The 18153-nt window shown below is 32.0% G+C and overlaps 3 protein-coding genes across 13 annotated transcripts; 2 read left to right on the top strand and 1 right to left on the bottom strand.

The window, feature by feature from the left end:
* The first annotated feature begins 2405 nt into the window (after window positions 1-2405).
* On the top strand, window positions 2406-3606 carry LOC117152028. The gene has a single exon (XM_033322339.1). The coding sequence runs from the start codon at window positions 2406-2408 to the stop codon at window positions 3459-3461; it is 1056 nt and encodes a 351-aa protein (XP_033178230.1). The 3' UTR covers window positions 3462-3606.
* A 2666-nt stretch (window positions 3607-6272) lies between these two features.
* Window positions 6273-12398, bottom strand: LOC100746150 (ecto-NOX disulfide-thiol exchanger 2). Of its 2 annotated transcripts, none has more exons than XM_012388910.3 (10): window positions 12015-12398; window positions 11603-11864; window positions 10900-11489; window positions 10595-10812; window positions 10305-10499; window positions 9983-10214; window positions 8401-8507; window positions 7177-7371; window positions 6763-7072; window positions 6273-6681 (listed from the first exon to the last, which is right to left on the bottom strand). In XM_012388910.3, exons 1-10 carry the CDS (start codon window positions 12061-12063, stop codon window positions 6464-6466), a joined length of 2376 nt encoding a protein of 791 aa, XP_012244333.1. In that variant the 5' UTR covers window positions 12064-12398; the 3' UTR covers window positions 6273-6463. The 2 variants fall into 2 exon arrangements, with proteins under 2 accessions (XP_012244333.1, XP_012244334.1); XM_012388911.3 differs by having other exon boundaries at window positions 9983-10166.
* On the top strand, window positions 11976-17141 carry LOC112211976 (N-acetyltransferase 9-like protein). 10 transcript variants are annotated; one of them, XM_033322241.1, is made up of 8 exons: window positions 11976-12054; window positions 12533-12642; window positions 12708-12764; window positions 12835-12975; window positions 13062-13156; window positions 13237-13389; window positions 15030-15220; window positions 15517-15675. In XM_033322241.1, exons 2-6 carry the CDS (start codon window positions 12546-12548, stop codon window positions 13372-13374), a joined length of 528 nt encoding a protein of 175 aa, XP_033178132.1. In that variant the 5' UTR covers window positions 11976-12054; window positions 12533-12545; the 3' UTR covers window positions 13375-13389; window positions 15030-15220; window positions 15517-15675. The 10 variants fall into 10 exon arrangements, with proteins under 10 accessions (XP_033178132.1, XP_024225262.1, XP_033178133.1 ...); XM_024369494.2 differs by having other exon boundaries at window positions 11983-12054; window positions 12522-12642; XM_024369495.2 differs by lacking the exon at window positions 11976-12054 and adding an exon at window positions 12184-12357.
* The last annotated feature ends 1012 nt before the right edge of the window (window positions 17142-18153 follow it).

The raw sequence follows: 18153 nt of genomic DNA, 5'->3' as shown, positions 1-18153 counted from the left end.
ATAACGTTATAACGTATTGCGTTATATGGTATAACGTCATATGGAATATCGTTATAACCTACTACAGTATATGCTATAACGTTATAACGTATTACGTTATATGCTATAACGTTATAACGTATTACGTTACATGGCATGACGTCATATGGTATATAGTTATAATATTACGTTATATAACATAACGTTATATGGCATAACGTTATAGCGTATTATGATATATGGTATAACGCTATAACGTATTCCGTTATATAACATAGCGTTATATGCTATAACGTTATAACGTATTACGTTATATGGTATAACGTTATAACGTATTACGTTATATAACATAACGCTATATGGTATAACGTTATAACGTATTACGTTATATAACATAACGCTATATGGTATAACGTTATAACGTATTACGTTAAATGGTATAACGTTATAACTTATTACGCTAGATGGCATTACGTTATAACGTATTACATTATATGGTGTAACGTTATAGCATAATATGTTATATGGTATAACGTTATAACGCAATACGTTATATGGTATAACGCTATGTGGTATAACGTTATATGGTATACGTTATATGGTTATATGGTATATTATATGGTATAACGTAATACATTATCGCGTTATACCATATAACGTATTACGTTATAACTTTATGAACGTAATACGTTATAACGTTATACCATATAGCGTTATGTTATATAACGTAATACGTTATAACGTTATACCATATAGCGTTATGTTATATAACGTAATACGTTATAACGTTATACCATATAGCGTTATGTTATATAACGTAATACGTTATAACGTTATACCATATAACGTAATACGTTATAGCGTTATACCATATAACGTATTATGTTATAAAGTTATGCCATATAACGTAATATGTTATAGCGTTATACCATATAACGTAATTCGTTATAATGTTGTACCATATAACGTAATACGTTATAACGTTATGGCATATAACGCTATGTTATATAACGGAATACGTTATAGCGTTATACCATATATCATAATACGCTATAACGTTATGCCATATAACGTTATGTTATATAACGTAATACGTTAGGATGTTATATCATATAACGTATTACTTTATAACGTTATACATATAACGTTATGTTATATAACGTAATACGTTATAACGTTATACCATATAACGTAATACGTTATAACGATATACCATATATCGTTAGGCCATATAACGTAATACGTTATAACGTTGTACCATATAACGTAGTACGTTATAACGTTATACAATATGACGTTATACCATATAACGTAATACGTTATAACGTTATGCCATATAACGTAATACGTTATAACGTCATACCATATAACGTAATACGTTGTAGCGTTATACCATATAACGTAATACGTTATAACGCTATACTATATAACGTTATTTTATATATCGTAATACGTTATAACGATATACCATATAACGTAATACGTTATAACGTTATGTAGTATCGGGGAAAAGGGCCTAAGAAACATCGAGTTAACTATAGACAATGTCACGAGTGCCGAGGCGTTGTCGGGTCTATTAATCTGTCCTCGGTCTTTTCAAGTGCCTATTTTCGTTAGAAAAGACTTACCTGACCCTGGCTACGAACCTCTGCGGTACACGTGTGCGGTGGGCCTAGCAAAAGACAAAATAGATGCTACAGCGGCCAGAGAGTTAGTTGTGAAGCGGAGTGTGGTGAGTTGAGAGATCACAGAGTGTGACTCGACGTACGACGATATTGTAGTCGGTCCTATTGTTATTGAGTATCGCTTATTAAACCACACTAAACCGTAAATATAACATCATTACTGGTCCTTACTCTAAGAATCCATGCATTACTACATATTTTTGGGGTTCGAGCCGGGATTTAGAGTGCCAAGTGACAAGTGTAGGGTTTAAGTGACTGTATTGGTGAAAGTGATATCTCAAAACAATGGCTGACTACAATACAGGAGAAGTAGGTTTGACCGACGAGCAGGTGACCCAGATGCTAATGTCTGAGCTAAAAGACGAACTGAGAAGACGACGGCTGAGACTAGCGGGCAGAAAAAGCGAGCTGGTAGAACGATTGCTTGCTGCGTTACGCGTAGAACGGGAACACGCTGCGCGAGAAGACGATCCAGAGGATTACAACGACGACGATCCAGAAGAAGACGTCGACGACGATGGGATTGGCATGGTTGGGGTCCGTTTGGACGTTAACAGCCCAGGAAATCGCAATCTCAATATTCAAGACTACGGAGTTCGGGTAACTCCAATGATATGACGATCGAGACAAGACGAGCCTAGTTGCACGGTGTTAACGTTCAGAAATGTAGAGGACTCGCTAGAGAAATTCAACGGGGACGATCTGCCGAGTGTAAGTCGTTGGATCGAAGACTTCAAAGAAATGGCAAAAGTGTTCGGTTGGTCAGACATCCACATGGTAGTTTTCGCGAACGAACTGCTCACAGGCGCCGCTAAATCTTTCGTACGATATGAACGAGGCATGAAGTCCTGGGTAAAGCTAAGAAAGGCACTAAAAGACGAGTTTGAAGATGTAGTAAGTGACCAACAGATACACCAGGAGTTGGCGAATAGAACGAAGAGACCAGATGAGAGTCTGCAGCGATACATAAATAGTATGCGTGAGATTGCGGGACAAGAAAGAGTCGATATACAGTCGCAAATCGGCTATATTATTCAAGGCATTCCCGACGAGGTCGCAAATAAGGCTGTATTGTATAGAGCTAAGAACATGCAACAGCTGAAAGAACGCTTGAAGCAATATAAAGAGATGAAGAGGGATACGAAGGCGGAAACAAAATTTCGGGAATGCAAGGACGATATGGGAAGACGATCGGAAGTGCGAGATCAGTCGGAGCAAAGAGTTAATGACAAAAGCTGTTTCAATTGTGTCAGTGCGGATTATTTGAGTGCTAAGTGTCCGGAGAAAGAAAAAGGTGCTAAATGCTTTAAATGCAACGAAGTTGGACATATGACGGCGAGATGTACAGTGCGACCAAAAAAGACTGACTTCATTTCAAGACCCGAGGAGAAGGAATATGTGAAAGAGGTGTCGATAGATGACTGTAAATTTATATCGGTAGTGGATACGGGTAGCGATCTCACACTTATACGATCAAACGGGTATGCGAAGTTAGGATCACCACCTCTAGCTAATTCTAAGCTTAAGTTTAAAGGTTTGGGTTCGACTGATAATGAGACCTGTGGCGAGGTGACCTCTTTACGACTTGACGATCAGACTGACGGTTACGAAGAGGCGCCGAATATATTGAAAGTCAATACAGTAGAACAGACCGACGAGACAGATGTATCACACGCACAGGAACCGCATTACCGTGAAGCGATTCGCGATATCATTAGGGGGTATAAGCCGAAGAAGACGCGGGACGCCGGAGTAACTTCAAAAAGCGTATCGAAAAGCGACAAACCCGTAGCATGAAGACCGCGAAGACTGGCGCCGTCTGAAAAAGGGGAAGTGGACGATTTGATGGAGCTGTGGACAAACGAAGGCGTCGTTAAACCATCAGACTCGGAGTATGCAAGTCCTATAATTGTAGTCCGAAAGAAAGATAGCTCCGTCAGGGTCTGTGTCGATTCTCGCAAGCTACGTGAGGACGCAAAGAGGAAGATCGCCGCAACTCAAGAAGAGAATCGGAGAGGTTACAACAAAAGACGAAAGAGTGCGAAGCAGTACCAAAGGGGGGACCTAGTGGCCATAAAGAGAACCCAGTTCGGCTCAGAGTTAAAACTCGGAGGCAGATTTTTGGGTCCGTACCGGGTATTGCGAGCCATGCGGAATGGCCGCTACACCATGGAGAAAGTAGGGGAGCATAAGAGACCAGCGCACACATCGACGACTGCCGATTTCATGAAGCCTTGGATCCTGAACGCCAAAGATGACGCACCCGACAACAGCGAGAATGAACACAACATCTGAGGGCAGATGTTACTGCAGGATGGCGGAGTGTAGTATCGGGGAAAAGGGCCTAAGAAACATCGAGTTAACTATAGACAATGTTGCGAGAGCCGAGGCGCTGTCGGGTCTATTAATGTGTCCTCAGTCTTTTCAAGTGCCTAGTTTCGTTAGAAAAGACCTACCTGACCCTGGCTATGAGCGACTGCGGAACACCTGTGCGGTGGGCCTAGCAAAAGACAAAAGAGATGCTACAACGGCCAGAGAGTTAGTTGAGAAGCGGAGTGTGAGTTGAGAGATCACAGAGTGTGACTCGACGTACGACGATATTGTAGTCGGTCCTGCTGTTATTGAGTATCGCTTATTAAACTACACTAAACCCTAAATATAACATCATTACTTGTCCTTACTCTAAGAATCCATACGTTACTACAGTTATACCATATAACGTTATGTTATATAACGTAATACGTTATAACGTTATGTTACATAACGTAATACGTTATAACGTTATACCATATAACGTTATGTTATATAACGTAATACGCTATAACGTTATACCATACAACGTAATACGATATAACGTTATACCATGTAACGTAATACGTTATATCGTTATACCACGTAGTGTAATACGTTATAACGTTAAACCATGTAACGTAATACGTTATAGCGTTATGCTATATAACGTAATACGTTATAACGTTATACTATATAACGTAATACGTTTTAACGTTATCCCATATAACGTTATGTTATAAAACGTAATACGTTATAACGTTATATTATACGACGTAATACGTAACAACGTTACACCACATAACGTTATATTATATAACGTAATACGTTATAACGTTATGCAATGTAACGTAATACGTTATAACGCTATCCCATATAACGTTATGTTATATAACGTAATACGCTATAACGTTATACCATACAACGTAATACGATATAACGTTATACCATGTAACGTAATACGTTATATCGTTATACCACGTAGTGTAATACGTTATAACGTTATACCGTATAACGTTATACGATACAACGTAATACGTTATAACGTTATACGATATAACGTAATACGTTATAACGTTATACCATATAACGTAATACGTTATAACGTTATACCATATAACGTAATACGTTATAACGTTATACCATATAACGTAATACGTTATAACGTTATACCATATAACGTAATACGTTATAACGTTATACCATATAACGTAATACGTTATAACGTTATACCATATAACGTAATACGTTATAACGTTATACCATATAACGTAATACGTTATAACGTTATACCATATAACGTAGTACGTTATAACGTTATACCATCATTTTTCAAGTAAAAATCATGCGCTATAGTGGTCAGTGATACCAAACTCCCCCTGTGTTCTCTTCTATAATTAATTATAGTTTTAACAACAACGTATTTGATTGTGTAATAAGCGTACATGTGACCATGTTGTCATTTTTGAAGGTTCCAAGTTATGTTGATGATACTGTACATACATATGCACTTATGCACATATACATGTATGCACTTATATACATACGGTTTAGTGCACGCTAAAGAGAATTGGAGAGATTTTACCAATAATACCGAATTGAAATGAAAACTTAGATAAATCGTGTAATTATTATTTAAATTCAATTTTTAGCTTTGTATATATATAAGCAATTTCGCTGAAGTTATAATATTTTTATACATTTACTTGACGCCAATATTACACTTTATAATTTTTTAAATATAGATACCTCGATTTTTATAAGTTATATAAATGTAGTTTACTTGTTTTAATAAAATATCATTTTCGGTAAAATGCTTTACAATTAATCTTTTAATTAAATAGAAATTAAGTAACTAAATTGAAAGTATGATTACTGCTTCTATGTGTACATCGAAAGTATTTGAAAATATGTACATAAATAATTGATTTTTAAATAACTTGAAAATCAAGAGATAAAAAATAGTATAAAAATAATTTGTTTGGTAATAAGTAAAGCCTTATTTCACTTAAGGATAAATTTAATAAAATTAATATTTAATAGGAAACTAATCATTTTTCATCTTATTTGCGTTAATTGTAAAAATTATACTTGAAAGCTCAATATAAAACTTTAGTTCCCTGAATTTTTATATTTTTATTGTTATTTTAAATTAAGACATCACTTAAGGTAAGATTAATTCGAATTTCATTTTACGTCAATGATATATTCATTTTTATGAATTTTTTTATAAGAAATCCGAAATCAATTTTTATATTATTAAGTAATATGTTCCTTTAAATCTTTCAAACAAAAATACAGTCATTTTCTTTTAGATTATTTGAAATTGCTTAATTTTATTTACAAGTGTTTTGCTTAAGGACGACATTGCGAAGTAAAGTCTCGCTACAAGAATTATAAGTATCACAATGAAAATTAACATGACAAGACACCATAACATGATGGTATTACAAAATCCTTTAATAGATATCTTATTAATTTTCTCAAAGATAATCATCGATACATATGAATCAGTGATTACGGTAAACATTAAAACCTGAAAATTGCCAACGCCTTTCCATGTTCGCTCCGATTCCGAATAAGTCCTGTTTAAAGACTTGAGGAAATCGTTGCATCAGTGCTTCTACTTCATTGGGTTTGATACCTGGTTCCATTTTTTGTAAATAGGACCATAAATAATCTACACTTGCACCAAATGGATGAATATGTAAAAAGGTTGCTATTAATCCTATAATCATAAAAAATGTATTTATCAAATAAATAATATTTGAAATAGTTGGAAATTCATAGAATGATTCATGGAAACTACCTATCAGCTTGGCATCCTTCTGGGTAATTTGTACGAAGTTAGACGTTAAGACTAATTGCTTCGGAGTTCGGGGCTCCTCACTGACGTCATCATCTTTATCTAACGTTATAATCTCGCTCTCACGAGGTTCTTCTTTTTTCGTGGCATTCAGTTTGACAGTTAAATCTTTAATTTTCTGGTCATCTTGTGCTTGTTGTTTCCTTGATTGCATCAATTGTTCCTGCATGCCTTTTAAAGTTTGTTGCAACATCTTCATTTGTTTATCCTTCGCATCTATTTCACTTTTTGTTTCGGATTTTAGCAAATCTACCTACAAAATAAAATAAAAATGTATTCTTGTTTGTTTTACTATTTCTTTTTCTTTATAACAATTTTCTCGCATTACAACTTAAACATTAAATCAAAGTCACATACTTCATTTTTATATGCCTCTAATTGACACCGAAGACTATCATTTTCCTCCTTTAATACTTGTAATTTTTCAATATCATTGTGTGCATCCGATTGATTGCGTGTTTTTTTGCGTTGTGGTTCCTCTTCTGAGTCAGAAACTTCCATTTCTCCTTCACCTTCCATTAGAGATTCTTCCAGCTGTACTGCTTTAATCTCCTATTGCAATGAAAAATCATCACTGAGTTCATCCCTATTCAAATTTATCAATAAAGACAACATCAAAAAACATGCCTATATATACATATGTATGTGTGTGTGTGTATATATATATATATTTATATATATGTACACATACATATGTATGTATATATCTGTTTTTTTTTAATATCACTATAGGTAAAAAGTTGATAGAATATAGTTTTAACTTCAACCATTTCTCATAATCTAATGTATTTCAAAAAATGCATTTCTATAATGTAAAAGTCAGTTTAAATATTATGCACATAAGATAGTCCTTATAATGGATGACGACAGTTCACTTCTTAAATAAAAATTGATGTTTTCAGAAATCACCCAAAAGATGCTTACCTGAGTAAAATTTCATAGAATAGTTTACATAAATAAAGAAGTAAACAAACTAAAGAACAAACTAATAAGAAAACAAGTATAGTAAGGCATATATGATATGCCTTTGTGTATACGTGTGTAGGGGTTGTATGTGTCTCGATCAAGCATACCTATCTTTAAAATACAAAAATGAATAGGTTTATTTCTTAACTATATATCTATGTCCTTGTTCTCACAATTTCATTTGTATTAGCGTAAGATGAGAAATCCGCTTAATAAAAGTGAAAATTATATTTTAGATTAGAAATTGTTGTTGGTTCGATTGTTACCTGTTTAAACTCCAGTCAATGGTACCTGGCCAATTCAAATGAAAAAGTCTATTCTTTACCTTTCACGTTCCATAATTCCCAAAAAGTTTAAACATCAATTATACATTGTTTGTATAGAGTATGTCTGACAAGACGCAACAAAGTCATTCATACTCTTTGATCACTACTTACCTTCCTTTTTGAAAAAATGTGTTTGCAAAACGCGTGTGCCTGGCGCATGGATGAACGTGCATTCGCATAAAGAAGCGCTTTGTGACTCGTAAGACTTTGTCGATGATTACTGTTGTCTAATTGTAAAAAAAGTAACATACTGGACACGGGCTACTAACATGGGAATGCAAATACATACCGAGGATTGTTTCTTCCACATTTCGATGTTCTTCCGTTGAGCCTTTGTGAAGTGATCCCAGACCTTCTTGTGGCTGGCCGCAGTAAAGACGCGTTCAATCTGACTGACTGTTGATGACATGGTCGCATGTTGCATACAAAAACACAACAAATCTTCTGTTGTATACCCTGCTTTAAACTCTACATTCGTGTTGATCTAATACGTAACTCTCGTTAAAATCATCTAGTGTATATCACGCGTATGTCATGTAATTTATACACATTTTTTGACATATTCTTTGCAATATTCAGTCACAGTATCGCAAGTGTTATCTGTACCCCCTTCAACAATTTTTCTATATCTTTCAAATTCGAACGTTTCTTTTCAAAATACATTTGTGATTTTAATGTTACTTGAATATTTATTATCTCTCACTTTTTTTGTCTTTAGGAAAATCTTCTATATAGCAAATAAAGCAATAGAAAATAATCATGAAATTACTTATCCAAGTATAATATTTTCAAAAACTGCTTTCACCGTCGATCAGGGATCCTTATCGGAGGTGTTGCAATTCGGCTGTCAATCAGTCTTTTCAATGGATCACGATTAGTGCTTGTTTTCTTTAAGAAAATCTGCACTATTTTCCTAACAACTTACAACATGTAGAGGCTTCCGACGTTAAAACGATGATCTTACGCTACGATTCCACATGTCTTATTTTGCACTAAATAATACACTAAGCTATTTGTCGACTACTTGTATTATAATCGTATTCATATAAAATTGCTACATCAGGTTAACTGATAGATTAATATACCATATTGAGAATCATAGCATAATGTCATCTCCGCAACGAATATTTAGCCCATCACCCTTAATCCTTAGCATTGCAAGCATGCAATTTTTAGGTACACTATGTTTCTATAAAATGAATTTTTGTAGTATTTGTGCTCTTTTGTTCAATCATCAGAGCCTAGAATCAGAAGACAGGATATCTTCACCCACCTTATTTTCTCCTACTGTCTTTGATCCTTCTATCGAGTTGTCCCGATCGTGCATTGACCACAATACACTCGTTACATAATAAATTTCTTACAATACATCTGATGTTCTGATCTTAATAAGAATGAAATTTTTCCACAACTGAGATTCGATACAAAACGATCGACGATGTAACTTTCAATGTTAAAAATTTTATTTAATTTCATGTATTTGCCATTGGAAATGTCAGAATCTTTAATATCAAAAGTGACGTACTTTTACAATTATTATAACAATAAATTCTGCATTTATTATATATGTATGTGTAGTCTAATTTAGCTAATAGGTAGTAGCTAAGAATTTACTAGATATACAACAACAGAAAGTACGCACTTCTGTTATTACAAGATAAGCGAAATTCTGATGCAACCGCATTTTATCATTTCTCGTATCGAATACTTAAAGAATTTTAGGACCCTTACTTTATGGTAAAAAAACTTACCAGGTAAAGCAATATGTATGTAGATTTGCTCTTGTGTACATAAATAATGTACAGTGGTACAGAGCCATGTTATAGAAAAAAATATATATATAAACATGTATATAGTTTATAAAAACGTACATTGTATTAAGAGTCCTTGCATCCTTCCTTTCATAAGTTCCTTTGCCTTCTGAAGTTCCTCTTCGTATGCGACTTTTTCTGTGAGTAACCTTCGAACGTGAGAATTCGTTGACTGAATCATCGAATAAAAAGTGTTAGCGTTGCGTTTGGTGCAGTCTCCACGCTCGAGCCATGTTACGACAACCTGGAATGATTTAATGCGCTTGTTTTGTAACGTGACAGAACGCGTTTTCTGGAATTCAAAAGTTTTAGTCTGCAGAAACGCTTAACAACGCTTAAAATATTTTACATAATAAATACGTTCACAATGATAATTACTTACTTGCACCGCTTTCATAAAAGTATCGTCCTGCTTAATTTTCTCGCAAATATTTGATGCTTCATGATCTGTATAATGTACTACTGGAGGAGGACTGGACGGTGCCCTCTGTCTTTCTTTTTCAACTCTTTCTCTGTGGCGTTGTTCTCTCTGTAGTTGACGTTGTCTACATTCCCATTCATATTGGTCATCCCTAGCCTATATTTTTTATCACGGTATAAGTAAATAAACAAGTATTTACGTATTTACTTAATTTTTTATATATTAAAAGATACTGAGCACTATGTACAAACCTGAGCAAAATCTACATGAAGCCTGCCTGTGTTTGCAGGGTCACCACTGGATCCTATTCTAACTCTATATCCAGATAAATAAATTGCAGCATCAACACTACTCTCCAGTACGAAACGTATATGACAAAAATTTTTTTTAGAAAGTCGTAAAGTAGTTATTTCTCCGCATCGCTCAAATATTTCTTGAATAATCGTTTCCGTGATGTTTTCCGGCAAACCTACGTGATAATATTTACAAGAAGTTATTAGTTTTATATTAATTTTGAGTTTGTGTACAATATATAGACGGAATAAATTGAAAATACCTCCGACAAAAATTGTTCTGCATCCTGGAGGCCTTTCACGGGTTGTTGGAGGTGGAGCATTTGGATTTGGTGGAAACAGTGTACAACTTTTACAATGTATAATTTCTTTGGTACCTTGTGGCGTTGTAGGTGGAGGAGGTAAGGCACCACTCATAATTTGGGCAGCATCGTTCATTATTTGTTCTGGTCCTAATATTTGTGCACCTATCATACTACCATCGTGTGACATCATTCCCATACTCATAGGCCCATAACTATGAGTATGACCCATATGTGGCCCAAGTGTCATTTCACTCATCATAGGTCCCATTGGACCCATTGGACCCATTCCCATGACTGGATATCCTACTCCCATTCCCCAAACTCCTGTTGCTTGTTCCATTTGTGTTCCCAAATTCGGAGTATTACCAGTATTTGATGATGATGGAATTTCATTACTATTCGAATTACTAGTATGACTGTTATTGTTACTGGTAGAATTTATACTGTTTCGATCATCTGGTCTTCGTTCTTCTCTTCTATCTCTTTCGCTTCTTTCTTCCCTTCTTTCTCTATCACGTTCCCTTCGATCGCTTCGATCACTTCTAGATCTACTTCAAAAATATTGTATAATATAATAAATGCAGAAAAAATGCATAATATGATTATGATGTTAACACAATTCTATAACTTAATTACGTGAAACAGTAAGCGAGAAAACAACCTTCTATTGTCTCGATTATCTCTATTGTCTCGGTTTTCTCTTTCACGTCGAATGTCACTTTTTTCATTTCTTTTATCACTATTATCTTCAGAAGCTTCTCTAACTACCGGTGGTTGGTTTTTATTTGTACTAAATTCTAATGGAGAATCATTCATTCCTGGCAGTGGTATCGGTGGAGGTAAAGGAGGAAATCCTTGGCCTGCCAACTCCATAAAACTTTGTGGACCTGCGATTGGAGCAAGAGGTCCCATCGGTCCTATACCTAAAGACATACATGATATCCTTAAGTACGAGGATTTTTCTAATTATAATAAGATAAATGAAACTTTAAATACAGTAATAAGGAATACGTATTTCGACAAATGTAAATGTATTATAATGTAAAGTATATGGTTATGACTTTCAAGCATACCCATTGGTGGCATAGCGGCCGCTGGTACACCCGGAAAATTGTAAGCCATTTTCTATTAAACTTTTCACAGTACTGCAATTATTCTTTGACAAATTACAAATAGTAAAAGAGATTGAAGAAAATAAGTTTACTCTTTCGGGATTCTAGATCATATCGTTGCAAGCTCTGCATCCAATATGGCAGGAAAGCGAATGTAACCTCTTTAATTTTAAATTTCTCAATCGGCTCATTTCTTCGATAATTTTGATGTTAATTAATCTTGTGCCATGAGAGACAACGAGTGTACTAAAATTATCGGATCGAATGTAATTTTAGTACCGTATAAGAAGAAGCACGTTGAAAGGCTGGTATCGTTTACCTGTTATCGATTGTCGACATCAATTTACGTTAGCAAAAATATCCGCCATTTTTAAATCGTTCCTTATGTTTCTTTGAAATAGTTGGCAAATTAATATAATTTGTTCTTCAATAATTATTTAATATCACTGACATTTTGTATTATATTAGTTCATTTTCAGGTATCATGAATGGATGAAGTCCGCAGAATTACGATATTTTACTGGTTCAGAGATGTTAACATTGGAAGAAGAATTTCAAATGCAACAGCGATGGCATCAGGATCAAGATAGTAAGTAACTTTATTTTTAAACTACATGTTCAGTTCTACTGCTGATATATTTTTATTTGTTTTAGAATGTACTTTTATCATTTTGGAAAAAACTGTTTTTACTACATCTGGAAACGAGATAGGTACATAAAACATTATTCTATGTTTAACGCTATTCTTTTCATTATGTATCAATATCAATGAATTTTTTAGAAGCTATGATTGGAGATACAAATTTATTTTTTAACGAATCAGATCAGCCAAATACTGCAGAAGTTGAAATTATGATAGCAAATGTTACTTATAGGAGAAAAAAAAGAGGTTGGGAAGCTATGATTCTAATGCTTCTTTATGGTATATGTTTTATGATGTCTCTTTTTTCTGTCATTTATGCGTCTTTTTTTATTTTAATAAAAATTAAAATACTTTTCTCAAATTAGGAATCAGCGTATTAAATGTCACTAAATACATTGCAAAAATTAAATTTGACAATGAAAAGAGTATAAAAATGTTCGAAAAATTGGGATTTCACAAGGTAACCTGTTTCTTAAAGTATTCATTTAATAGGAATAATACTTTATTGTCAAAATATATATAATTTATATTGTAAGATAGATAGAAAGAAGCCAAGTTTTCCAAGAATATACTTTTGAAAAAATAGTAAATCGAGATTGGATAGACTGGTTATATTCTGACACTAATATGGATGTAATTACTTATGAAGAGTATGATAAAGAGAGAGAGAGAGAATAACCCTGTCCATGATTTGTAATATATTTATAACAGAATCAGTAGTATTAAATGTTTTTTCATAATTTTCTTATATCACGAATTATTAAATCATGGAATTCTAAAAACGTTCAAACATTTGTAACTAATATGTTATATCATTTTATGATATTAAATAATTCTCAATAGCGTAGTTAGTTACAATTGACATAACTAAGCCGTGATTGCTTTTGATTGTCTCTAAGTGATCATAGTTGACTACACGTGTGTGGTGTACGCAACTTCGACGAAAAGCTGTTTTGAACGTAAAACTTTTTTACGTGTTCAATTAATTGAAAATATATCTAATAATATATTTGATGTAATCCAAAATATACGTAAGTAATTAACTTTATTTACACTTTATTCTTTTTTCGTTCGCTTACATTAAGTTTGATTTCATTGATAACGTAGAAAAAGTTTGCCCAAAAATAACGGGAAAATAGACTTAAACTGAATGAATCTTGTTGTCATGTCGATTTGTCATTATGGAATGGCTCGAAAACTTTATTGATTATTTAAGATGAAAGATTTTTTACAGCACGAATGTTTATGTTATCTAAATTATAATACAAATTGAAATTTACATGCATCTATCTTTGTACATCTTCGTCTTATAACTCTATACAAATATAGAAAAATAATAGTGTTATTATATAATATATTTAATTTATGTTATTTATATATATATATATAATTATTGTTATTCGAAAACTATTACAAAAATCTGCAAATGTTACTCAATATGCAAATAAATATTGACAACAACAATGAAAGTGATAGAAGTTAAAGATATTCTTTCAAGTTTATAAGTTTTTTTCCCTGATAAGTGCATTTATGTAATTATTTCGGAATATGTTCTTTCTAAACATTGTAGAATAAAAAAGTGTATAATATTCGAAAAAGATCGTAGGTAGGTTAAGCGATAATTTGAAACAGAAACGGATTAGAAAATGTGTACCGAAGGACGACAGCTATCTACTATTATTCAACACGTACGCAGAGATATGTATTATATTTCAACGCGTATACAGATTTGGAAGAGGGTATAAGTATAAAAAACAAACGTTGTATAAGATAAGAAACTGTTTGACCCAAAAAAACTCTAAATTTAAAACAATTAACTTTTGTATTCCTCTTACAAGATATTTAAGAATTATTCGCCAGATTTCTACATTAGTATTGCGTTTATGAAAATTCGGAAAAATTTTTCCTATTTTATTACCTGTAAGAATATACCGCATTGCGGCACCGTTTTGCCTTCTTCACCTTATTCTATCTACATCTATCAATATATCTCCTGCAATTATATTTAGATAGTAATAAATAATAATTTAACTACGTATTAATCACTTGCTGGTTTACTTTTTTGTAAAAAACCGAAATTTCAGTGATCGATGATAATAAATTTCATTACACAATGAGCACGGTGAATTTACAAAGAAGAAAATAATTCTGATAATATTGCAATGTATAGTAGATACATATTTCTAGTTCCAATTAATTATACCATGTTCGTTATAATCAAATGTTAGAATTTTTAGAATTCTTAATAATATTCGTTGCTTCAAATTCTTTGAATATCTATATTAAAAAATCTTATCATTTTTATATATGTAACATAACGCATCAAATTTCAGATAATAAAGCAGAAGTGAAATTGAAATTGGAAACCCGTGGAAAACTTCTCACAATCATGTCTCTATTAAAAGTATTCCAAAAGTTGAAAAGTTCCGCGCAGAAAAGACCATTACTCTTCAATTCAATGATATACGGTTCTTTTTATACCGGTGCTGAATTCGCACAACAAACTTATAATAAAATATTCAAGGTAATATCTCTTTTTGTACGATCAAGGTATACGATTGAAAGGATCAAAATTTCGGGGAAAATATTTTAACTAAAAATAATATTACGTAAAAAATAAACAATATATACAGAAGAAGCATATAATGAATACATATATAAAGAAAGTTAACAGAATAACAAACAAATTTCTTCAATAAAAATGAAAGACAAAGCAACTACGAAAGGTATAGTAGTATAATATATACTACTATATCACAAAAATATGTTATTGTATAATATTTGTTAACGTTTTTAATTGATTAATTGTTGCGATTGTAGTTTTCGTTATCACCGGTATCAGCAAACATTGAAGAGACGAACACATTTGAAATTAAGAAACCACTATCTCTTTGGATAAGAAACTTTAATCAAAAGTTGGGTTTATTGGATGAGAATAACTCAACGCAATCGAGAAGTTACAATTGGGCTCAACTTAAACGATATGCTATTTATGGTTGTTTCATTGCAGGACCTATACTACATGGATGGTACCGCGTATCACTTTATCTTTTTATACAATGCTTTATGCTATTTATCCGTTTTTATCACTTATCATCTATCACATTATGCTTTTCTGGTTACATAGTAAGGCACTTTATGTATTAGGCGCATGCATATGCATATGTGCTTATATATGTGTCTGTACATATATATGCAATTGTGTTTGTAACAAATGGAACGCGAAAGTTATTGAAAATCTCTAATTTAATAATTACAATATCATTAAACGACTAAATTTTTTTTGATCATACAAATATATTTTTTCTTTAAACAGAAACTGAATATTTAAAATAAATTAAAATATAAATAATAACAATAACAACAATAACGACAACGATATTAAAAATTAAAGCACTTGATATTGATATTAGAAAGTTAAAAAAGGAATTATGTATATATATATATATATCAATCCTATATCGATATATAAAAAAGTTGTCAAGTAATTGGTTGGTTTTATTTGATTTTGATAATGTTGATCTTTCGTAGACGCTTGTTATTATAAATATCAACATGAAATAAATTGTCTGTCCACTGGATGACGATCGCACGATTGCATTCATCGGCACGCTGGTCTTCTGTCGACTTGTCACCTTCGGTGAGCTTATTCTATTTTGTGATTTGCAAAACTTGCTTGTATTGTATTTGTTAATGCCAATGTTATCATGAACTATCATGATAAAATAATAAACATTAAAAATTACTGTATCTTACTATCAATCGATCGAAATCATATCTTTCCATAATATTTATTAATTTTAAATTAACATTTAAGCTAACGTTTAAGAATCGACTAAAAATCAATTAAATTATTCAATATTGTGTTTTCATCAGGTACAAATGGTTGGATATATTTTATAAGGGCCAAACTATAAAAATTGTCCTCACAAAACTTTTGGTCGACCAATTTATTCTTACACCGCCATTAATTACGCTGTTTTTCATCAGTTTGTATTCAATTTCTCTGTATCACATATATATATATATATATTAATTTTATATATAGCATTCATATTTTTTCAATCCTTTTAAATAACATTACACATCTCGTTATCATATTCCTTAATGTTTTAGGTATGAGTTTGATGGAGGGTAAATCGAATCCATTGGATGAATGTAAAGCAAAATTTTTGCAAACGTTCAAGGTAATTTAAATTATTTTATTCTTAACAGTCAATTGATTCTAGTTTTCAATCTAGTTGGGTTTCTGTTTTATTTTTAGACTTCCTGCATGTACTGGTTACCAGTTCAATTTTTAAATTTTCTACTAGTACCGTCAGTACTACGAGTCTCCTTCGTTAGTATCGCGGCCTTTTGTTGGGTAAACATACTCTGTTATTTGAAAAGTATACCTGTATCCGAATGTAATAATAATTAAATAAAATATTGATTTCCTGCGTTAATATCTTTGTTTCTGCATGTTAAAGTTCACTAAAAACTTAGTATAACAATGAGCATGACATATTTAAATAATTGTAATTTAGTTTAGTTTAATATATATAATATGTAAACTTAAGCATTTGTCAAAGAGCATTAAGAGCATTAATAATTGAAATATTTTTAATTTCTTTCATGTAGGTTCCGTAAAAAAACTCGTTAGCTTAATATTAGAAAGTGTCAGAATAATTTGAAATGTAAAAGTATAACGCGTTTATATTTTTAATATGTATTGTAGTAAATATAATGTTACATTCGAAAATGGAAAGCTACAATCAATTGCACTATGACAAGTAATTTAATGGAATATTCTGTTGCAATGTTATCAATTTTTATGAGGAGAAATTAAAGATTTCCTTATGATATAATTATTATATTCCAAACCATTAAAAATAAAAATTTCCAACTTTAATTTATATAAACCAATCAAAAACTTGATAAAATTGTGAAATAAATAAGTCACCTGTATGTATATAGTGAATTTAGTGTATATACAGTATATCAACATTAAATATATGATGTATATAAGTTATACATATGCATAGTGGAATATTGCTATATCTAGGAAAATATTTTCATTTTTTCACAGAAAATGTACACCCTCAAACTGATATTTAATCTAATAGATAAGTAATACTCTGATTAGTATTGCAAAGAAAATATTCTGAAACAAGGAAGGGAGGAAATCACATTATTTCGATATAACAATACGATTTCTATCAGTAAACAAATAATATTCCAATATTACTTTTAACTTTTAAATAGAATTAAATTTAGAATACAAAAAGAGATATATCACGTTAAAGAAAAATGTCATACTATTATTATCATTGAAATGTGTTTTCAATAATACAATGCACTAGTATGAAAATATTACCTTCCATTTTTGAAACAAGTAAAATATTTTTATTACTCTTAATTTGCATGTATGTTCATGACACATATACGTATGTAAAATGAACTAGTCTCTTCATTTGA

The sequence above is a fragment of the Bombus impatiens genome, unplaced genomic scaffold (assembly GCF_000188095.3).
Source record: "Bombus impatiens unplaced genomic scaffold, BIMP_2.2 scf_0582, whole genome shotgun sequence".
NCBI classification, from domain to species: Eukaryota; Metazoa; Arthropoda; class Insecta; order Hymenoptera; family Apidae; genus Bombus; species Bombus impatiens.
This window is presented reverse-complemented; position numbering and strand designations above follow the sequence as displayed.